The 24,430-nt window shown below is 42.8% G+C and overlaps 1 protein-coding gene across 2 annotated transcripts in view; it reads left to right on the forward strand.

Annotated features, from left to right (window-relative positions):
• Positions 1 to 24,430, forward strand: part of KIF14 (kinesin family member 14) — a 121,671-nt gene that overhangs the window by 8,983 nt on the left and 88,258 nt on the right. For both annotated transcript variants that reach the window (XM_077452726.1, XM_077452727.1), the window contains exons 2-9: positions 300 to 1,318; positions 2,307 to 2,561; positions 4,697 to 4,781; positions 17,681 to 17,779; positions 20,038 to 20,090; positions 20,242 to 20,272; positions 23,618 to 23,725; positions 24,204 to 24,320. In XM_077452726.1, the coding sequence (XP_077308852.1) occupies positions 429 to 1,318; positions 2,307 to 2,561; positions 4,697 to 4,781; positions 17,681 to 17,779; positions 20,038 to 20,090; positions 20,242 to 20,272; positions 23,618 to 23,725; positions 24,204 to 24,320 (1,638 nt within the window). In that variant the 5' untranslated portion in view covers positions 300 to 428. The remainder of the gene's footprint in view (positions 1 to 299; positions 1,319 to 2,306; positions 2,562 to 4,696; positions 4,782 to 17,680; positions 17,780 to 20,037; positions 20,091 to 20,241; positions 20,273 to 23,617; positions 23,726 to 24,203; positions 24,321 to 24,430) is intronic.

Here is a 24,430-nt window from a genome sequence, read left to right on the forward strand (position 1 = left end):
GCAGAAGAGCTGCGGATGTCAGGGGCATGTAAACTGACCACGGTGTCAGGGCTCAGCAGCCATGATACACCGTGGCCAGTTTACCTGGCTGATCCTGCCAGTTTCTGTCCCCCCTCACATATTTCAGGTGATACAGGGGGGCAAATTAAACGGCACAAGCACTGTGCTGTATAATATGAGTTAAAGAAACGAAGGGGAAAAAATATATGAACACAGACATTTTTAGGGTTACAAACACTTTTTAAAATACATGTAATGTAGCATTTTATGCGGTTTAATTATTATTATTTTTTTTCCAGAACTTTCAAGAATTATCTCTGTTCCAAGTGTTTGAGAAAATACCATGGTGAGATGAGACCAGAATAAATTTTATTGTACCAACAGAAATTGTAATTTCTCCCCAAAGACTCCTTTTAATTATTTTTGATATGTCACATAGAGGCCATCAACTTAGTAACACCAGAGAAATAAACAGAACATATGTATTATCTGCATGTAAAAATGTTAGGTCTCTAGTGACACATAAACTAGAGCCAAGGTTAAAGCTTCAGAAGAGGGAGACAATAGTTGAAGAGTCCCCTGGTGTGGAGAAGAGTTCAGACAAAGATGTCATTCAACAGCCTGAGCCTGAAATACATCTGACTTTACAAAGGAGGCTCAGAACTGGATGCATCGAAAAAGATGATACGGTTAAAAATCCAGGTGACTGTGATAAAGTCAAAACTCTCTCTGGAAAGCAGCAAGTGAATTATGGATTAACACAATCCAACACAGTCAGCAATACATCTAACAATCAACCTGAATTTAGAACAAAAGGTTTTAATGGTGCAAATTGGAAACCTTTCCAACCAAAATCTCTTGTAAATGGACTAAAAACTCAAAATACACATGTGTCTAGGTCTTGTGAGGACGTGAAGGCTCCTTCTGGTAGGAATGCAAAGGGAAATGATACATCCAATAGCTCTGGCAAAACTGGGCAAGATCTAATAAAGACTCCTATTGCAAAAAATGGAGGTTTGGATAGACAGAAAACACCAAAGAGTGGAGCGTCTGGGCTCTCCAGGTCTTCATCCACAAAGGAGCTAAGAAGCCCTGCCATAACACCAAAACGTCCAGTAAGCACATTACCTACCGCCCCAAGAAGGATACCTGGTACAAATGGACGCCCAGAAAAAACGGGAGTACCCACTATTCCATCTGAATCTTTACATGTTAAAGATGAAGTGGTCAGCTTGCTTCTTGATGATGAGAATGAACATCGCAAAGAGGAGAACTGTGCAGTGACTGTCGCTGTGAGAGTTAGGCCGTTCAGCAAAAGGTTTGTAAGATGCATTTGTTGATGCTTTATAGTTCTACACTGACTATTTATTTGTGTTCTAGAAATCCCTCCTTAGTTTAAAAAAAAAAAAAACCTGATGCAGCGCCTACTTAACGACTGCCCGCCTGTACGTCGCTGCCTACTTCCAGGTTTAGGGCGCATGCACACCCCCTGGCCAGCTTATGCTGTGATTGTACACAGCGGGAACCTGTCCTCAAGTCCCTGCCAATGTTTCACGTCTGGGACCTGCTGATCGATTGTTTACATTCACAGCCGAGAGCTCTGTGTTGACATTTTAACACAGAGCTCTGTACAGAGGGAGCAAACTGTCAGTTTCTCATCCCTGTAGGAATGAGAAACTGAGATCATTTAGTAAAAAGAAGCACACTTCACACACACTACACATAGACACATATTTAATGCCCTAGATGTTAACCCCTTCTCAGCCAGTGTCACTAGTACAGTGTATAGTGTTATCACTGATCACTTTATTAATGTCACTGGTGATGTTAGTGACAATTGGTCAGTTCCCCAAGCGAAGATGGTATTTTAAAGAGTAGTTCCGCCAGCCCCTTTAAAAATTAAAAGTCAGCAGCTACACATACTGTAGCTGCTGACTGTTAACATTCGAATACTTACCTGTCCTGGAGTCCAGCGATGTCAGCACTGCAGCCAATGTTTACATCAGCTGGTCGGGTGCTGCAGACGCCATTGCTGTTAAGGGAACCCGACAGTGTAGCCTTTCGGCTTCAAGGCCGGGTCCCTAATGCAATTTATAGCAAGACTAGATGCCAATATTTTTTAACATTTATTTTTACTAAATAGATTGATATGAAAGGAATATTGTGATGCATGGACGTGGGGCACTCACACATGTCGCTTTGTGTAAATTTGTTTTTTAAAAATGTGCCATTCCCTTTTTTTGCTAAGAATATGTTTTGACAAATGTAATAGATTCAGCTGTTAATAAAGTTTCTGGTTGTTCTAGGGAACGTAATGAGAATGCCACCCAAGTGGTATTTATGAATGGGAAGGAAACCGTTGTTCAACCACCAGACTCCAAGGATTGCCATAGCTTCCTCTTTGGCTTTTCATTTTGGTCCTTCAATAAATCAGATCCATACTATGCAGGTCAAGAAGAAGTATATGAGAAGCTAGCTGTTCCTCTCTTAGAGTCTTCTCTCCAGGGATACAATGCTTGTTTGTTTGCCTATGGACAGACTGGATCTGGGAAGTCCTACACGTATGTAAAAAAAGAATCGTGCACTGGTAAAATAATATAACAAAAAAAAAAAAGATTATAGAGGACCAAGATTTTATAAGTCTATCAAATATCTTTAGATTTAAAGTGATACAAAATTTTTTTTTTTGTGTTTAAAAATAACATGTTATACTTACCTGCTCTGTGCAGTGGTTTTGCACAAAGCAGCCCAGATCCTCTTCTCAGCTCCCTCTTCAGTGCTCCTGGCTTCTCCCTTCTGTTGAGTGCCCCGCAGCAAGCAGCTTGCTATGGGAACACCCGAGCCGAGCCATTGCTCCCTGTGTCCATTCAGACACTGAGCCACTGCCCGGCCCCACGCCCTTTCTCTCCTGATAACCTCACTGACTTTGACAGCAGCGGGAGCCAATGGCGCAGCGCTGCTGTTTCAGCTAATGAGGGGAGTTCTGGGCAGCTGAGAAACCCCTGCAACATTGATGGATCTAGATGGACCTCAGGTAAGTATTAGGGACTCTGCTGCACCCAGAAGGTTTTTTTTTTATCTTCATGCATAGAATGCATGAAGATAAAAAGCCTTTTGCCTTTACAACCACTTTAACTTTTTAGATAAGGAAATGATTTAAAAAACTGGAGATTTCTCTTAATTTCAGTTGTCCTCATCAGGACAGGAAGTTACCTGGCAGGGACACGGCCACAAAAAAACTGAAAGGGGTTTCACCTTGGTTTTCCATGTGTGTGTTTTTCATTTATTTATTAATTTTTTTCCAAGGAATCATTTTTTCAATTCCATTTTTTTTTCTGAACGAGCAATGCGCGTTTCATTGTGGTCACATGCACTGCTCTATGCACCCTACACATACCATAGTCCATAATCCTCTGTCCATCTCAAGAGTGAGAAACAGAGGGTGTCTACATGCCTATTTACAGTGGGGCCCTGGAGAATGAACGTAGCCATCCTCTAACAGGAAGTTGGATTACAGCAGCCAAAAAATGAGATTTGGAAGCTGCTGAACAATAGAAAGTACTTTTAAAGTTAAAGAATACATACCTGAATAGAATAAAAAATTTAAAACTAGATTTTCGGGTAATTTTACTGGCATATTATTTTTCTGTTTTGGTCTTTTTATAATGCCGTGTTATATAATATCTGAGGAACAGTTAATTAGGACCTTTAAAAAGTTATGTTGTAATGAACCAGTGTTCTGAAATAAATATTACAGATTACAGTATTATCCTGAATGTTTATATATCATGTTAGCATGCTTTTATTTTAACCACTTGAGATCCGCGCTATAGCCGAATGACGGCTACAGCGCGGACCTCCTTTGCCGGGACTACGTCTATTGACGTCGTCCCGTGCACGAGCGGCCTGCGTGCCCCCTGTGATCGGCGAGTCTATGAGACTCGCCTGATCACTGATCCAAGCAAGGGGTCGATCCCGACCCCTTATCACGTGATCAGCTGTCAGCCAATGACAGCTGATCATGTGATGCAACGGAGTCGGTAATCGGCTATTATTCCTCAGCGCGAGGAGAAAAAAAAAAGAGCCGATCACCGGCGACCGTGATCGGGACATTAGTCCCGATCACGGCCAGCCCTGCCAGTGCCCACCTGCCCCCCGTCAGTGCCACCCAGCAGTGCCCACAGTGCCACCCACAGTGCCCACAATCTGCCTCAACAACGGTGCTGCACCCCAGTGCCACATATCCGTGCCCATCAGAGCCACCTATCAGAGCCCATCAGTACTGCCTTATCTGTGCCTATCGGTGCCACCTTATCTGTGCCTATTAGTGCCGCCTTAACTATGCCTATCAGTGCCCACCAATACAGCCTATCAGTGCCGCCTCATCAGCGCACTTCAATGAAGGAGAAAAATGACCTGTTTGCAAAATTTTATAACAAACTATTAAACATGATTTTTTTTTTTTTGCAAAAAATAAAACTCCCAGCTGTAATTAAATACCACCAAAAGAAAGCTCTATTTGTGGGAAAAAAATGATAAAAATTTCATTTGGGTACAGTGTTGTATGCCCGTGCAATTGTCATTCAAAGTGCATCAGAGCTGAAAGCTGAAAATTGGTCTGGGACTGAGGGGGGGTTTAAGTGCCCAGTAAGCAAGTGGTTAATAAACGTGCTCTCTTGTTCTTGTTTTGTTTCAGCATGATGGGTTTTGATGAAGAAATAGGCATTATTCCAAGGTTCTGCAATCAACTTTTTTCCCGGATTCAGGCAACAAAGCTGCAGGTATTGTTTTTGCATTGTACTTTAGTAGAAAATGGATCACAAACTGAGCTGGAACTACAAAGTACACAAAATGTACTACATTATTATTTTTATTATTATTATTTTTTTTTTTTTAAATCTGATTTTACAAATTTTATATAATGACAATTCTACATAGAGTTTTATTTATTTAAACCTGAAATGCTCTATTTATCATTTGTAATCCTGAAGAGTTTATACATTGCCATTTACACGACCTATAAATGCTCTTTAATTGCCCATTGTGTTGGTTGTCGGGCAATATAAGAATTTCAAATGGCATACAGAAAAAGAGAAATTACTTTACTAAAAGCAAATATGCTGTTCACTTTGCCAGATAATTTTCCTTTTTAGCTTGGTGAATGAGGTGAAAAGTCACTTTGTAAAGAATACACATGGGCACATAAAGAAAATACTGTTTTCTTATCGTACATCACAGGACACGGAGCAACCATAATAACAACTAAATGGGTTATACGCCACCTACTTGTGGATGGACACTGGCAGATAGTCAAACAGGAAGTCCACACCTATATAACCCCCTCCTACATAGGAAGGACCTCCGTGGGTTTTTTTTTTTTTTTTTTCCCGACAGTGTCTGTAAGGTGATAGTCACGGATGTGATACATGGAGCATACTTGGAGGTCTGGATGGTTCTATTTAGAATCATGGACTTCGTTCGGATCCATTCAAAAAAGCTATCTGCCAAAATGGATGGTACCCGAGCCTCATTGGAAGGAGAGAAGGTTCCTTGAGGTTTGCCTGTAATGCAGCCTTACGGCGCTGGACCCTGCGTAATGGAACCCTGTGCAGTGTTTGTTCTGACCAAGGTGCTTTCCTGCAGGGTACTATACAGGTCCAGGGGAGTGGACCCCACATTAAGGGGGACCCAGTCCCTGAAGGTCTTTTATGACAAAGCTCACCTTGATGGGTGAATATTGGACTCCTGTTATGTTCAGAGTCCTGCAGCGGGAATGGTAAGTCCTGCATTTTTTCAGTTTCTCTAAAAGAGAGGGAGAAATCTGACTGTTTATTTTTCCAGTGGCCACTGGGGGCAGTGTGCTCATGCTGTTTCTTCTCCAGCAACCAGTGCTCAGGCTCGCTCAGTATGGCCTATTTTTATATAGTCGGGAAGTGGAAGGGCGATAATGTTAAGAAAGCCATGTGGTCGACAAATGCTGGCGCTCAGAACACTGATGTAATATCACCCAATCGAATAATTAATGACAAAAGCAATAATAGCAAGGGTCCATAATACTTAATGTGTGGGAGATGGCCAATCAGCGATATTTGGTGCTAGATATGCCAGCTGAAAAGATGAATCGGGAAGATTTGTTCACTGTCACAAAGGGCTGCTCTTCTCTGGAGTGAAGCTGACTCAGAATCGAGAAAAAGCAAAGGTAGGAGAGCGCCTCTGAGTTAGTGTGTTTTTTTTTTTTTTTTTTTTTTTTTTTTTTTAAATAACGTTTTATTAAAGTTATCATAAAACAGTTGAACAAAGCTTGAGCATTGTGATTATACAGGTATTGTTAGAACAAAGATTTAACCAGTACAAACTTAATAACAGCATAGGGTGTTCTGAAACTTAAGTGCTCGAATTCGTGGTACTGCATAAAGTGACTAGTTTCAAAGATGAACTATCGCCTTCCCTCTCCAGATCAAGAGAGATCAGGGGATTGGGGGGGGGGGGGGGGGGACAAAAAAACAGGTATATAGAATAGAAAGAAGGAAAAGGAAGAAGGGGAGGAGGTGGGTGGGGTGTGAGGGTGGAAGTCCCCCCTCTGGCTCACGGTGGGTCCTCATGATGGTGCCATTCGTCCCAGATCATATTATGCATTTCCAACCTGTCCTGCAACCTGGCCGTCATTTTTTCCATGACTTCTACATCCTTTATTCTAGATTACAAGTCCTCCTGGGGGGGGGGGGGGGGGGGCCGCCTATCTCTTCCAATGTAGTGCAACTAAACATCGGGCAGCTGTAAGGATGTGCCTCAGCAATTTTCTGAAGGGTTTAGAGATCCTAGGAAGTGAGGCCCCTAGTAAAAATAGTTTTGGGGACATAGGGATCTGGACTCCCAAGAGACGGGTCAGCAAAAGCTTGGTTTCTGTCCAAAATGGTACAATCTTGGGGCAGCTCCAGTACACATGTAAGAGGGTGCCCCTGTCTCTGCGGAAGCTCCACCTATCTGAGCAGGAAGGGTATATAGCATGGAGTCTATCCAGCGTTAACTACCAAAAGTACAACATTTTATATGCATTCTCCTTGTATAGAGTACAGTAAGAACTTTTTGCAGCCTGGATCCAAATCCCTTGCCATGTTGCTTCCGGGAATTCCTCCCCCAGTGCCCAACGGAGCATGTATGCATATTTGCCCTGAGTATCGATAGAGTAAGAGTTAAGCAGCCAGTATATATCAGATATCAGGCTTTGGCGTGCTTTTCCTTCTAAGATTATGCTCTCGAAGGGGGATGGCGCAGAGAACCGAAGGCTCGGGGGGTAAGGATTGTGCGTAGTGTCGTATTTGCAGATAACCATAAAATACCTGGCGAGGTAAGTCATATTTGTCACATAATTGGGTGAAAGATAACAATTTACGGGATCTAGGATCTAACAGGTGACCAAATTGAAAGAGGTCCCGTGTTGCCCAAGGAAGAGACATCTGGCGTGTAAGGCCCACAGGCATTTTTGGATTATATTGAAAGGAGGTTAGAGACGACATCTCCGAGCTGAGCCCATGGTTTCGAGAGTTTACGCCACAATGATCTAAGTAAGGTCATCGACCCTAGGAATCTCTCCGGATCCGCCCCCGCACTCCAGAGTAAGCTATTTGGATGTGTGGGTGCTAGCCATATCTTCTCTATCCATTTGTTGTACGTTGTTTAGGGGAACCAAGAGGTAATCGCTCTTAGTTGGGTTGCCTGATAGTATTTCACCAGGTCCGGGATTGCCAGTCCCCCCTCTGATCGGGAGGCCACCATCACCGAACGGGGCACCCTGTATTTTTTATAGTTCCAGACGAAGTGCATCAGGTCTGCTTGGAGTTTCCCCAGTTGGCCGTAAGGGACTGGGATGGGCAAATTCTGGAACGGATACAGGAGTTTGTGGAGGATAGTCATTTTTACTGTTGCTATTCTGCCCAGAAGAGAAATGTGGTGCGTTTTCCATTTCTGTAAGAGGTCTCTGACGTGTTAGAAAAGGGGGAGGGGGAAATTAGCTTGTTATAGGGATGGGTAAGATGGTGTAATTTGGACCCCTAGATATTTTAAGGCTACGGACTTCCAGTGATACGGAAAGCATTGCTGTAAGTGTTGTACCTCCGCACTCGGGATATTGATTGGGAGAGCTTCTGATTTGGATGCATTGATTTTATATCCAGAGAGAACTCTGTATCTGTTCAATTCAGCATGTAGGTTGGGTAGTGAAATCCTAGGTTGTGTGAGGGTAAGTATAATGTAATCCGCGAATAGTGCTAGCTTAAAGTCCCTCCCTCTGACCGATATACCTCGGATGTTTGGGTTTCCGTGGATGGATGCCGCCAGGGGTTCCACGCATAGCGCAAATAATAAAGGGGACAATGGACACCCTTGGCGGGTTCCATTCGATATCGGAAAGGAGGGGGAGTGGGCAAAAGGGTTTTTGACCTGTGATGTGGGGTTAATATACAAATGTTGGATAGCCCATAGAAAGGGCACTCTAAATCCCATGTATTTCAACGTGGTGAACATGAAGGGCCACCCCAGGCGGTCAAAAGCCTTTTCTGCGTCCAGACCCAAAACCAAAGATGCCTGACCATCCCTGTTTGCCACATCTATCGGGTCAATGATCCATCTTGTATTGTCTCACGCTTGATGAAGGGGAACGAAGCCCACCTGGTCTTTGTGTATCAGGGATGGCAGTATCGTGTTTAAGCACATGGACAGGAGCTTGGTGAAAGTTTTCAGGTCTGAATTCAGAAGTGCGATTGGCCTATATCTCGCGCAGAGGGAGGGGTCCTTATCCGGTTTCGGAATCAGTGTGAGATACGATCTCTGCATGCCCGAGGGTATGTGCGTTTGGTGAAGAAAAGGGTTTGAAAAGTTTACACATGTGTGGCAGTAGGATTGGGAGGAAGGTCTTGTAATACTCATAGGGGAAGCCATCTGGGCCCGGGGATTTACGCGCTGGCATGGTTTTAATGACCGCGGTTAGTTCCTCCTCGGATATGGAGGTATTGAGGGAAAGGAGGTCAGAGGGCTGTAGCTGGGGGATCCCACTATGTTCCAGATACTGGATTAGTTGGTCAGTCAGGTCAGGAGGGGGGGGGGATTGTGCGGAATGTCAGGGTTATTGTATAGCGTGGTATAAAAGTCCGCAAATTTCTGTGCGATGTTGTGGGGATGAGAGAACAGGGCCCCCTCTCTGTCCTTAATTTGGTGGGGTGAGGATAGGTTAGTTTACGGGCTAAGAGGGAGTGTGCCTTGTTACCCTTATCGTAGTAGAGCTGCTTCAGTCTCTGTAGCACCTTTTCAACCTGTCCAATCGCAAGGTCTTTAAGCGTCGCTCTGAGGAAAACTATTTTTTTAAGGAGGGATAGCGATGGGGCAACCTGTAGGGTCCTTTCTAGTGACCTAAGTTCCCTCTCAGTCCGCAGCCTGACGGCTATAGCATTTTTCTTCATAGCTGAGGCGAGTGCCAGACATCGGCCTCGGAGGACTGCCTTGTGGGCTTCCCAGAGTATGGAGGGGGATATATTTTTAGGGGAGGTGTTTTCAAGAAAGTAAAGCTTCAGTGTATTTTCTAATTCTGCCTTAGCGGGGGGATGTTGTAGGAGGAAAGTATTTAGCTGCCAATGACATGGTTTACGATTGGGAGTATCCAAATCTAGCGTTTATAATGACGGGCATGATCCGACCAGGAAATCGGTAGGATCCTCCCCTTATCTATGGCACGAAGCATCATATTCTTGACAAATAGGTAATCGATATGGGTGTGGGTGCGGTGGGGAGCCAAGTAAAATGTGTATTGTCTCTCTCCCGGATGAAGAGCCCGCCAAGAGTCAAAGAGAGCATGACGTCTAGTGAGCTGCCTAAAAGAGTTTTGAGTCCCTAGACCAGGGATGTGCAATTAGCAGACCTCCAGCTGTTGCAGAACTACAAATCCCATGAGGCATAGCAAGACTCTGAGAGCCACAAGCCATGACACCCAAAGGCAGAGGCATGATGGAATTTGTAGTTTTGCAACAGCTGGAGGTCCACTAATTGCAGATCCCTGCCCTAGACGTTCTAGTTTGGGTGCGTGTGGGGTTAATGGTGTGTACCGAGTAGCGGGAAAGATTAAAGTCCCCACCCACTACCAGATACTCATTAGGGGTTCAGAACAGTCTTGCAAGTACCTTAGCAAGGAAGTTGATCTGGTGAGTGTTTGGGGCATAGAGGGTACATAGGGTAAGCATCTGAGACTGCCAACGACCGCATAATATAATGGCCTTTTGGGTCGATGTATGATTCTAGGCATTGAAAGTGTGACCCCCCATTTGAAGAGGATGGCTACCCCCGCCCGCTTACGGGGATTGAATGCCTGAAATATTTGAGGGTAGCATCTGGAGGCGAACGCAAAGGAGTCTCCGTTATTAAAGCGAGTCTCTTGGACCATAATTGAAGTTTTTAATTGGTAATAAACACTTACATGTCAAAATGCAAGAAAGCTCTACATGGGTCAATCATTAACAGGGAGATGTGACCGTTGTCGGAGGCATATTTCCAAGAGTTTACAATTCCATGCTGCGATAGCCACAGGGAGTGGGTGAGGAAACCGGCTGTATCCTACAGAGAAAAGTAACGGCTTGTGTAAACTGTGACGTCAGCAAGTAGGGGAAACGCAACGCATTTCAGAGCATGCGCAAAGTCCATAAGGTGCATGTGCGCTCCTTTCTCAAGTGTTTGTTTTTATATATATATAATATTTTTTATAGGAATTCCAACTTTTTATCAGTTGGATCCCTAAGCATTTGAGCATTGTCTGCCGGACAAGTCAAACTCTTATTCACAGAGGCTATGGTAGCGTTAATTGCTGGTATACCCCACGTTCAGTGAATTTTCCCCTCCATAGGATAAAGTATGAAAAAAACTTTTTAGGAGGGGTGATCCACTCAGATACAAACGGCTTTGCCAGCAATGAATGGACGGGAAAGGCATGCGCAGCTCCCCATTAATTTTACTTATTTGCCTAGGACTACATACAAATGTGCTTATTGCTTTGAGCTGCATGCATAGATGAATGAACGGCAAGAATACTTGCATGTCTGGGTACCTACATACTTGCAGGGTTGTATAGAGGTAGACCAACATTGTCTAGCCTGCACCCTTGTGGAACTGCGTATTAGTTTGTCTAATACAGTCACTTTATTATTTATCTGTTAGACTAGCTAAATGACTTTGGGTGCCACCGCCCTCAGGTTCAGTGGTCTGATAATGTTCACTTCTCCTGTTAAACCGATGCCATCAGGCTCATCTGAGCCTCTGTGGCGACTGATCTTGGATCAAGCCTTTTTAGTACTTGGATGGGAGACTGCCCAGGTTTAAGTTAAGGGGGAATCTGAGGTTGCTGTGTTTGAGAGTATGTCAGACCATAAGATTTTAGAGCAGTCTCTGAGGTGGTTGCTCCTTCCTTAGCCGGGTCAGTTTTTGCCTTGCGTTGGGAGAAAAGCTATGGGCTCTTTATTGTAAAATAATTAAATGGTAAGCAGCTTCAAAACTGAATAGGGACATTTAGATCTCTATCCGCTGGGCATCCTTCTGCTTCAGATAGGCTCAGTCTGTTCAGTGATGACCTCTTTGCAAGAAGTAGATTGTGGGGCTCATAATCATCAGGAAACGCACATCACATGCTAGGTTGTTTGCAGCCTCATCAGATTTCTGTAGTTGCAGTGGAAATTCGTCTTTTTCTTTTTTTGTGACCATCCTCCAGGCTGGCCACAGTTTCTGGGGTTCACAAAGTTCCTAGCTCTGGTTCTGGACTTGCTAAAGAGGCAGGGGGTGTCAATCTCAGTATACCTCAATAACCTTTTGATCAGGAAGCAGTTGATCCAGATTTTCCTTTGATATATTTTGCAGTAGTAAGCTGTATCTAGGTTGAAGCACATCCCTTTTGTACAATCCTACTCCTAGGTCTTGGAGAGGATCTCTGGAATTTGAAGATCCAGGCATTAGCAGGACCTAATGGTCTTGAGTCCTGCATCTTGGCACTGTTGAGCCCCTGAAAGCCAGCTTCAGGGAACTTCAATTACAGGACTTGGAAATATTTTTTTTGCCTGAGGTGATGCCAGGAAGTGGCACCCTCAGAAATATGTGAGCGGGAGATTTTCTCTTTCTTTCTCCAATCGGTAGGGGAAAGGAGATTGGTCTGTAACATTAACGGTCAGGGTTTGTCCCTATAATGTAGACCATCTCGCCTGTCAGGCCATTCTTGTGTCCTTGGGACTTGAATTTGTTCTGGACTGTCCTTGCAGACGCCACTTTTTGAACCAATTGAGAAATTCTGTTAGTCCTTTATCTCGGAAGGTGGCTTCTTTGGTTGCTATCACTTCAATAAGTGGAGTGTTAGAGTTGGCTGGTCTTTCATGCAAGGAGCCGTTTTTGGTCTTGCATCATATGGTGATGTTGTGTCCTCATCCATTTTTCTTTTCTTGCGTCAGGGGACGCAGAGCCATAGTAATAACTATGTGAGTTATATCGGTGTATTAGGTGCCGGACACTGGCACACCCCTTAAAGTGTGAACTTCCCCATATAACCTCTCCCACTACTGAGAGTCCTCAGTTTTTTTCGCCAGTGTCTAAGGTGTTGGGCACATGTAAGGATGTGTTTATACTGAGCTTCACAGGCAGTAATCATTTGAGAGCCAACCATCCTGACCGGATCCGTTCTGATGTCTCCGTAATGGACTAAATGAATGATACCCGGGCCTCGTCATCTGAAGACACAAGGTTTTGCTTGTGAATGCTTTTAAAGCTGGGCCCTGGGATCCAGTACTTTTTGGTAGTAAGGCCAATAAAAGTTTACTGGCAGGGTCTTCTCGCAGGTCCAGGATTGCGGGATAACCTGAGTGTTCCCCCGGTTCCTAAAGGTTTCCTTTCAAGGTCTCGGAGCCTAGCCTGAAGGGCGAAGATTGGGTTTTTTATTATTATTTATTCGTTTTTTTGATAAAGCCTGCTGCGAGGAAATGTAGGGGAGATTTTCTCAGGAATCTCTCCTTCCATGTATTGTGTTGTCATGTCTGTGTCACCACTGGAGGCTGTATTGAGCACTCACCATTCCGACGCTGGAAACGGCAGAAGCTCCACTCTCCTCTCCGTTCAAGCCAGTTCAGACCCTCAGGTATGAAGGGGGGTTCTGATCACTTTCTGGGCCCCCAGATTTGCGTTTTTTGGTCCTTTGAATGCCAGCCAGCTGCCTCCTTTTTATTTAAGAAAAAAAAAAAAAAAGATTTTTTTTTTTGGGCAGGTCAATGCCGCCCGTCAGGTGAAGGATTTACCCCCCCCCCCCCCCGACCGCCATGATGCCGGCGCTCACACACTTCCCTGTTGAAAGGGGAAGGGGGGGCACGGCTAAGCTGCGTCGGATGCCGGCCACACGTGGAGGAAGTAGTTTAGAGCTCTGCAAGAGAAGCTGCTGTCTGGAGGTGGAGGGACAGAGCAGAGTGGTTGCTGGTCAGGTTTGGTGACACAGGCATTTTTCATCATGCATAAGGATGAGGTGGTTTGATGTCCTCATCCTGAATTCTTACCAAAAGTGGTAATAGGTTTTCATTTAAATCAAGATATTATTCTTCCTCCTTTTCTCCCCAGAAGCCTTAATCTGGGGAAGAGAAAGCACTAAAGCTTCTTTGATATAATTGTGAGAGCAATCGGAATCTATTTAAAGGCAACCGCTCAGGTTTGCAAAACACAGGTTTTGTTTGTACTGCCAGAGGGTCCAAGATATGGACAGGCAGCGTCAAGATCCGCTATTTTCCAAATGGATTTGTCAAGAGATTGTTCAAGCTTCAGCTTAAAGAAGAAAACTTTTCCTTCTCATTAAGAGCACATTCATCCAGAGCAATTAGTGCCTCTTGGGTGGTGCATCATCAGGCCTCTATGGCTCAGATCTGTAAGACCACGACTTGGTCTTCGGTTCAGACACTTATCCGATTTTATCAAATCGATATTAAAGGTCATGGGGATATTGCCTTTGGGCACAGCATACACTGCAGGCTGCAGTATGAGTCCTCTGGCCTCCTGTTTCCTTGATTCTGTCTCTCCCCCCCCCCTTCAGTTGCCATTGCTATGGGACATCCAACATAGTTATTACTATGGCTCTGTGTCCCCTGATGTAAGAAAAGAAAATAGGAATTTTTAAAACGGCTTACCTGTAAAATCCTTTTCTTTTATGTACATCAAGGGACACAGAGGTCCCTCCCTTCTTCTTATACACTTTGATTGCTTTGCTACAAGGGGTTATATGGGGGAAGTTCACGCCTTAAGGGGCGCGCCAGTGTCCAGCACCTGATACGCCGATATAACCCACATAGTTATTACTATGTCTGTGTCTCCTAATGTACATCAAAGAAAAGGATTTTACAGGTAAGCTGTTTTAAAAATCCTATTTTTGCCTAGCATGGTGTCTGGTTTTCACTTGAATTAAGACAAAATCTTGCCTTCTTTTCTGATCCTCAGTTGGCAGGAGTTGGATCACTGCATACTCTGGATGTAGTTCTGGTGGTCAGAAATACTTGATTTGTTGGTACAGGTCAGGAATCCTTGTTTGTGCTGCCAGTAGAGCCCATGATGAGCAGGAGGCATCCAAGTTAGGCACTGAAAATAGTTATCAAAAAAAACAACTGGTTTGTCCCTGTCTAGACTGGCAGGAACCAGACTACCAAATGAGTGTCACAACATATAATGTGAACATAAATAGTAGAAATATGTATTTATAATTTACAAAATACACATACTGTTCCAATCTTGGACGGTAAAATGGTTAACACCTACAACTAAATAACCTACAGAGATACCAGTGTTTATATTGTCTCTGAATGTAACAACCTAAAGAACAACATCACATAAAACACTGTACATACAACATAAAACAGAGCGTCCGGACGCCGTGAGTCTTTGTGCGGGTGTCCCTGCCATATCAAATCAGTATATTCAAGTAGGCATAAATATCCCAAATACGTGGGGGCATCAGGATTTAAGGCCATTACATGGTCTTTTGTTCATACATTCACAGAATTTTATCAAATGGATATCAAAGCCACAGAGAATACTGCTTGCCACCTGAGAAGGACTCCTTCTGCTGCCAAGTTTCTGTGATTGTGTCTCCCTCCCCTCAAGGGCATTGCTTTAGGACATCACATATAGTCATTATTATGTGTCCCGGCTGTCATGTACAATAAAGGAAATTAGAATTTTTCCGTCTTACCTGTAAAATCCTTTTATTGGAGTACATTACAGGACACAGAGGTTCTCCCCCCCCCCCCCCCTCCTATCTTTTTTGGGATATTCATTGCTTTGCTACAAAATTGAGGTCCTTCCTGTGTAGGGGGGGGGGGGGGTTATATAGGGGTGGACTTCCTGTTTGACCATCTGCCAGTGTCCATCCACCAGTAGGTGGCGTATAACCCATATGGTCATTATTATGGTTGCTCTGTGTCCCACGATGTAATCCAAGGAAAGGATTTTACAGGTAAGTATGAAGGAAAAATCCTAATTTTCTGAGCATTTATACATGATAAGCAAATATGTTTGTCCTCCATTTACATACAAAATAACGTATACAGTGGGGATCGAAAGTTTGGGCACCCCAGGTAAAAATGTGTATTAATGTGCATAACAAAGCCAAGGAAAGATGGAAAAATCTCCAAAAGGCATCAAATTACAGATTAGACATTCTTATAATATGTCAAAAAAAGTTAGATTTTATTTCCATCATTTTATACTTTCAAAATTACAGAAAACAAAAAAAATGGTGTCTGCAAAAGTTTGGACACCCTGCAGAGTTAATATCTTGTACTGCCCCCTTTGGCAAGTATCACAGCTTGTAAATGCTTTTTGTAGCCAGCCAAGAGTCTTTCAATTCTTGTTTGAGGTATCTTTGCCCATTCTTCCTTACAAAAGTGTTCCAGTTCTTTGAGATTTCTGGGCTGTCTGTCACGCACCGCTCTTTTAAGGTCTATCCATAGATTTTCAATAATGTTGAGGTCGGGAGATTGTGAAGGCCGTGGCAAAACCTTCAGTTTACGCCTCTTGATGTAATCCCCCGTGGATTTTGAGGTGTGTTTTAGGATCATTATCCATTTGTAGAAGCCGTCCTCTCTTTAACTTCAGCTTTTTCACAGATGGCATCAAGTTACCATCCAAAATTTGCTGAAATTTTATTGAATCCATTTTTCCTTCTACTCATGAAATGTTCCCTGTGCCACTGGCTGCAATACAACCCCAAAGCATGATTGATCCACCCCCATGCTTAACAGTTGGACAGAGGTTCTTTTCATTAAATTCTGTGCCCTTTCTTCTCCAAACGTACCTTTGCTCATTCCGGCCAAAAAGTTCTATTTTAACCTCATCGGTCCACAGAACTTGTTTCCAAAATGGCTCAGACTTGTCTATATGTTAATTTGTAAAGTTCAAAAGCTGATTTTTGTGGTGAGGACGTAGAAGAGGTTTTCTTCTGATGACTCTTCTATGAAGACCATATTTGTACAATTATCTCTTTATAGTGGAATAGTGTACCACAACTCCAGTGTCTGCCAGATCTTTCTGGAGGGATCGTGCAGTCAAACGTGGGTTTTGAATTGCTTTTCTCACAATCCTGTGAGCTGTTCTGTCTGTTTTTCTTGATCTTGCTTTAACTTCCACTGTTCCTGATGACTGCCATTTCTTAATTACATTCCGAACAGAGGATATTGACATCTGAAACCGCATTGCTATCTTCTTATAGCCTTCTCTAGCTTTGTGAGCGTCAACTATCTTCAGTTTTAGTTTTCTAGACAACTGCTTAGAAGAACCCATGGTGCTGATTGTTGGGGCAAGGTCAGATGAATCTGGCCATTTAAAACCTTTGAGATTGACATCACCTGGTCTTCCCAGACGATGATTGAGAACAATCCATGACACTGGCAGGTCTCAGCTTTGCAAAGGGGGCAGTGCATGCTATAAATTCTGCAGGGTGCCCAAACTTTTGCAGACGCCATTTTTTTTTGTTTTTTGTAATTTTGAAAGTGTAAATGATGGAAATAAAATCCAACTTTTTTCGACATATTATAAGAATGTCTAATCTGTAATTTGATGCCATTTGGAGACTTTTCCATCTTTCCTTGGCTTCGTCATGCACATTAATACACATTTTTACCTGGGGTGCCCAAACTTTCGATCCCCACTGTACATGGAAATAAGGCCCTCTGCCGTTATTGATTGGGCAAGTTATCAACAAAGATAATCTTTGTGAGATGTATATGAAAAGGTCAAAGTTGGTGCAAATAAAACATTTTACAGTAAAAAGATGTTTCAAAGAGATAATAACAATATACAGCCACCAAGAAATAAGGTAGAATTGGGCAGGAAGAATACTTGCAATTAATGTCCGAGGGTTGATCAGAGTTCGATCAGTGAGCTGGGTAATCGGTTCTCAAATTTGGCAGATGTTCCTGCTTGGATGGTAAAAGGAGAACTAATCTCCAACTAAGAGAATTAAGCTCCACTAGATTGTAAACTCTAACGAGCAGGGCCCTCTGATCCCTCCTGTATTGATTTGTATTGTAATTGTACTGACTGCCCTCATGTTGTAAAGTTCTGAGCAAACTGTTGGTGCTATATAAATCCCGTATAATAATGCATAATCTGATGTTGCCTTTTGGCTTTGCTATAGGTCTCTTTTCATCTGGAGATGAGTTACTTTGAAGTATACAATGAGAAGATCCATGATTTGCTGGTTTTTAAATCTGATAATGAGCACAAGAAGCTTGCAGTAAGTGTATATATAGTAGAATTCATCCAATCAATTTTGTGTTGTGGGTTGTGATTTGAAATACTCAGCATTCCCAGGATATTGCTTGAAGGCTTGTAACATCGCCTTTGCCTGTGAGCCTTGAGTGGAAGCCAAGCAACTGTATTTAATACAAGGCCCGCTTTAAGGGGAAGACTACCAATAGACACATAATCACATAATATCCAAATAATAATCCTCAAATGTGGATAAAACAGAAGGCAATCAGTAAATTATATATTTATAATATGTGCATATGGAAACATGGTAGCTATGATTTATTTGACCATATATGATATATGATTGAAAATGCTAGATGCCTGGTTGTCATGCCAATCTGAGACTTCAGTATTTATTTTTGAGCAAATGAGCATCTCAGTTGCGGCATGCATGTCTCAGAAAAGTAGCCGCAGGACATCTAGGGAAATATCACTTTCAGATAGAGGTTAGAATTGGTGACCCCATTTCTCTTGGTAAAGGTTTCCTTGTAGTTTTTTTCTTTTACCTTCTGAAGAACTCAAGTAGCCATTGTTACTATCAGAAAGTGGGGGTCAAAGAATGTTCCCAAATAGGATTAATGTGGCTGTCCCAAAGAATGTATAAGCAGTACACACTCTTTTAAAGGATAAGCTTATTTTTAGGGGCATGTTACACCCATTATTTGGGTGTAACATGCTTCTATGCACCCGCCTCCAGAGCTCTTCTATCTGTGACAGTGGGCTGGTAATTTTCTCCTCGCACCCGCTGTCACTTTTTAAAAACGGCCTTATCGTTGATTTACAGAGACCTGTGAATGGAAATAAAGTACGAGTACAGTGCCACCGCAGTAGACATACTTGAAGTTTGAATGAGCTGTGAGCGTGCTGCTCAGTACACCCATAGTTAATTAATGTATTCTTCCTCTAGCCCTGTAACTGCAACTATGGGAATACAAGCACAAAGCTAGCAGAAGACTTTGGAGGAGTCTGACATTTTATCTGCTGATTGGGGGTGCAATTCTCTGCAAGCTTCAGTACAAAAAATAAATGCTCTTCTCCTCCTCCTCCTCCCTTTTTTATTTTTTATTTTTTTTAAACCTGCAAAAATATGTGCATTTATTTATCTCTTTTTTAAAGGGGGGAATTGTCCTTTTTTTAAATTTTCCTAAATTATATATTTAATAAAGGTATAATATGGCCAGACATGGTAACTGTGCATTTAGCTAATGATACAGCCTAGCTGCTGTCTGCAAGCTATCTGAAAAGTTTTCCTTTGTTGAGTCACCTGCTGGCTTCATATATTTCTTGGGAGCACCAGCAGCAGAGTCTGCTGGATGTCTTTCTGCCCAGCTCTCACTCTTGTCTCTACAAAATGTTCTTATTCTTCCTTTTGCAATCCCCATAATATAAATACATTTAAATTCGAATATGACTATTTTTTTTTTATTTTTTTATTATTACAACCGCTATGAAAACACAAGTTCAAAGATCATGCCACTGAATTTACTGGAATGTCAAAAAATGTTAGTAGTTTTACCCACTCCCCAAAATCTACAAAAAATATATACCTACGTGTGTGTGTGTGTGTGTGTGTATATATAAGTGAGCTCATATACAGATTTATTTATATACTACATGGCCAATACAGTATATGGACACCCCTTCAAATGATTGAATTTATACTGTTAATGCTACAAAATACAGTATGAACATATTTTAGACCATTGTGCACTGCTGGCCTTGTGACAACAATTTGGGGAAGCCAGCATCATAAAGACATGGTTTGATGAATTTCATATGGAGTAACACAAGTGTCCTGCAGAGGTCTTCATCTTTAACTATACTTGAACTTGAACACCTTTTGAGATGAATTAGAACACCAATGGTAATCCCAGTTCTTCTCAGATCCAACATCAGTACCTGTCCTCACAAATGCTTGTATGGCCAATATGCACTAATTCCCACAGAAACACGCCAAAATCTTTTCAAAAAGCCTTCGACAATGGTGAAAATAGTGGAAGCTGTTTATAGGCTGTTATAGCTACAAGAAAGGGGAGTTATTGATGCCTGTGGTCTTGAGATGTCGTGTGTGTGTGTGTGTGTGTGTGTGTGTGTATCGTTAAAAGCGCCTTAATGCAGTGCTTATGCTTTTGACGCCCGCAGGTAATGTTAGTTAATATAGTTAATGCCATATAGGCATTTGTTGATTCTGCATGAGCTTTGGCTGATTTTGTTTATTTTTATTTTTTATTATCTTGGTAGCTTAGAGTGCGGGAGCATCCATTGCTAGGACCTTATGTGGAAGACCTCTCAACGTAAGCAACAATTTATCAATTTATTTGTGTTTTAATAGCTATTTTTATTTAAATCAACTCATTGTTGATAGAACAGAAAGTATTTATGGAAACCAAAGAAATGCTTTGATTATGAATGCTAATGCAGCGTTCCTTTCTTTTTTAATTGTAGCAATATAGTGTCTTCATTTCAAGATATTCAGGTGAGATTTATTGCTTTAAATTATTATTGCTTGTGCTTCTACCTGCATCATTTACATGACCATTTGTTCACCATTCACAGTATTTTCCATGATTTGTTAGAAGGTTGCACCTCAAATTTGGCCACTTGTAGGAACTGTTTTTTTTTTTTTTTTTTCTTAGGACCTACACTTGTCCTAAGTGTAACAGTGGTGTTTATACAACCCTGGTGTGAAAGTGGACCTGAACTCTGAAAAATTGCTTTGTATTTTTAAACATCTGGAAATTGTAATTTGTGCCTAAACAGTGCCTTGAAAAATGCACCTCCTTTTGTCTTGAATTTCTCCTGGGGGGAAAAAAAACTGTGTAATTCTGGTGTATGAGGTTGCTTAGGCACTGCTGTGCATACAGCCCCAAAGCTGTATCTGCAGTATGAATCTCAGACACTACTGCTTTTGACTACTAGTTTCATGAGATTTGGTAATGTCCCTACAGGCAGTCCCCGGTTTACAAACTAGCTTCTGTAGGTTTGTTCTTAAAGCGGACCTCCACCCTAAAGTGGAAGGTCCGCTCATCAGAACCCCCACCTCCCCGATGCCATAATTGACACCTTTCAGGGGGAGGGGGGTGCAGATACCTGTATAATCCAGGTATCTGCACCCACTTCCGGGACAAGCTAGCCGCAGATGTCGCCCCCCCCCCTTTTTGTGTTCTGGGAAACGCACAGTTCCCAGGACACAGAGGACCAGTGGAGACGGGCGCATGCTCAGTAGGGGACCGGGCAGTGAAGCCGCAACGCTTCCCAATTCCCTGACAGAGGATGGCGGCGGGGGCAGCCTAGAGACGAGCGATTGCTCGTCATTTGCTGCCGACATTGCTGGACCCTGGAATAGGTAAGTGTCCATTTATTAAAAGCAGCAGCTGCAGCATTTTTAGCTGCTGACCTTTATGTATTTGTGTGTGTATATATGTGTGTGTATATATATATGTGTGTGTGTGTGTGTGTGTGTATGTATATATATATATATATATATATATATATATATATATATATATATATATATATATATATATATATATATATATATATATATATATATATATATATATATATATATATATATATAATTTTTTTATTTTTAAGGTGCAGCTCCTCTTTAAAGCGGGAGCTCGCCTTTTTTTTTTTTTAAAGCCAGCAGCTACAAATACTGCAGCTGCTGACTTTTAAAATAATGACACGCGCCCGCGATGTCGGCACCCGAAGCCGATCTCTCGTTCGTCTCTCGGGTGCTGCCGCCGCCATCTTGGGTATGGGAATCAGGAAGTGGAGCCTTGAGGCTTCATTTCCCGGTTCCCTACTGCGCATGCGCGAGTCGCGCTGCGCAATAAGGATGGTCCCCCGCTGTCTCTGGGATCCGTGTGTTTCCCAGCAGACAGCGGGGGACCTTCGGAAAGGGGCGTAGATTCTGCGGAAAGGGGCATAGTTTCTGCAGATATCTATGCCGGAAGTGGGTGCCGATACCTGTACTATACAGGTACCTGCACCCCCCTCCCCCCTGAAAGGTGCCAATTCTGGCGCCGGAGGGGGGCGAGGGTTCCAATGAGCGGAAGCTCCACTTTAGGGTGGAGCTCCACTTTATGTTGAATTTGTATGCAAGTTGGAACAGGTACATTTTTTTTTTTTTTAAGTGTAACTCCAGCCAACATTATTTTCTTGTAAGTGATTTTTGGATGGCATAGGGAAGGATTGACACCTCTGTAATGTTTGTTTGCTGTCTGTGCCCCTGTTCAGAAGATTTCCCCTCACTTTCTGACCCTGTGACAATTTTGGTTTGTCTTGTAAACCAGGATTGGTGATAAAGCTCCAGTAGAGACACCTTTTTTCCATGATAACTCTTAGCCCTTGTACACACGGTCGGAGAATCCGTCGGAATGTGTCCTTTCGGACCGTGTCGTCGGATAATCCGACTGTGTGTGGTATGCATCGGACTGATTCCGTCGGAATATCTGTCGGACCAAATTTTCCAACATGTTGGAAATATTTCCCGACCAACTGGGCCGATCGGACATACTCCGATCATGTGTAGAGAATTTTGATCGGACCAAGTGCCACGCATGCTCAGATCAAATTCCTACATCAAAGCTATTGGCTACTAGCCTGAATGTAGTCCCATCGTAACGAAATTACGTCATCACGTTCTGAAAGATCGGATTTTTCGCCAACTTTGTTGACGGACAAAATCCGACAGATTTGGTTGTGGAAATCTCCGACCGTGTGTACAGGGCCTTACAGGAGTCAATTTCCCTTCCTAGGGCTAGATTTCTTCTTACTTTCTGTTGTTTTAGGGGCAGGAAGGGAGATGAAATCTTTCCAATGAGGATACAGACAAGGCAGGCACCTCTCGTCAGCACAAGCATCTTGGCATTACAAGTTCTGAAATGCTGCGCGGAACAAAATCAATGTGAAATGGCGCCCTGGGAAGGGCCTATCGCAAAGTAAACATGCAAATGTCCCAATAGCAGATTAAAGATGAGGTAGCCAGGCACATGGGCAGCTTCTCAGAGTGAAGTGAACTCTAGTAGTGAACAAAAAGAAGGAAAAATGCCTCTAAGTGTAGCAGCCAACAAATATTCATTATAAATAAACAGGTACTGTATAACACTATTCACAGAGGTGGTCAGATAAGGCTCATCAGCAGGATATGCCTGCTTGATGTGCATCCTCAGCCTGTAGCCGTGGTCCCTGATGCTCAGAGCCGTGCAGCACCGTGGGATCCAGTAGCTGGCAAGATGGTCATCTGGCGGTTTCCGGGACCAGTGTGAAATGCAAGTGGTCATAAGACGTCACACTGCCTCAGCTCATAAGTACGACGCGTACGTAAGTTGGATGTACTGTATGTAACTCGGGGACTGCCTGTGCTTATTAGCGAAGAGAGGATGCAAAGCCCTACCGTCACTAAAACCTCTACTTCCGTTCAGAGATACTGTGCCTTATTTTGCACTGTAAGTCAGTAATTGGGAAATGAGCAGCTGTAGGGAGATTCCAGTCATGCAGGTGACTAGACCTTTGTCTTCTGCCTGCCTTTTTTGAGCACAGCATTTGTGGTTTTGTTTGTGTTTTTTCACTATTCTCATTGGTGTCATCTACAAAAGTGATACATTTGCACTAATATTTAAACCTCACATATTCCAAATGGACATACTGTTAAACGAAAGACAAAATAAATCTTTGCTTTGTAATGCTATATTGCAATATACACCAAATAAAGTATAAGCTAGCTCTGTCTTTTTTACTGTCCACATGTTTGCTGTAGTGGTGTTTAGAGATCTAGCTTGCCATTATTTATATCATTTTTATTTTATTTTAGAGTTGGCTTGAGTTGGGTAACAAGCAGAGAGCCACAGCTGCTACAGGGATGAATGACAAAAGTTCTCGCTCTCACTCTGTGTTTACTCTTATCCTAACCCAGACTAAGGTAATTACTGCTTTGTTTTCTGGTAAGGCTCGGTTCACATTGGTGCGATGCGAGAACCCTGCAAATCCGCTGCAGGTTCCCGCATGGCACCTGACTCGCAGGCAGTTCACACTGCCATATTCGAACTGCTGGGAGTGTCAATAGAAAGTTAATGACGCCCCCAAATCAGTTTGCATATTGCAGTGCGAACTGTCAATTCAAACAGGAATCAGATTGCATGGGTGTGAACACTCATGCGATCCGATTCTGGTGCTGAGCAAAAAAAGGTTCCTGTGCGAGTTTGGTTCGAATGCGATGTGAATTCAGCCATACAATCTGTATGGCTGAATTCGCATTGCACAGACATCGCAAGTGATTTGCACTATGGTGAAAATCACATCCGCTGTTGGACAGCGCACCAGTGTTAACCCGAGCCTAAAGGTGACATATTCTCTTCTAAATTTTAATGAAGTTTACTCTTGTGTATGTCTTTTCATAGACTGAGGTTGTGGATGGGGAAGAACATGATCACAGGATTACTAGCCGGATCAACCTTGTGGATCTGGCTGGAAGTGAGAGATGCACCTCAGCAAAGACCGAAGGAGACCGTCTAAAGGTAGGAATATTTAAAGAGTAATATGTACCATAGGGGGTTTGCAGGGATCCATCCTGCTATAGCTGGACTTTAATGGCATGACTTGAGACAAAAACGATAAAGTTATAAAA

Source organism: Lithobates pipiens, unplaced genomic scaffold, assembly GCF_037356315.1.
Source record: "Lithobates pipiens isolate NorthernLeopardFrog02 unplaced genomic scaffold, aLitPip1_a1.2 Scaffold_23, whole genome shotgun sequence".
NCBI lineage: Eukaryota > Metazoa > Chordata > Amphibia > Anura > Ranidae > Lithobates > Lithobates pipiens.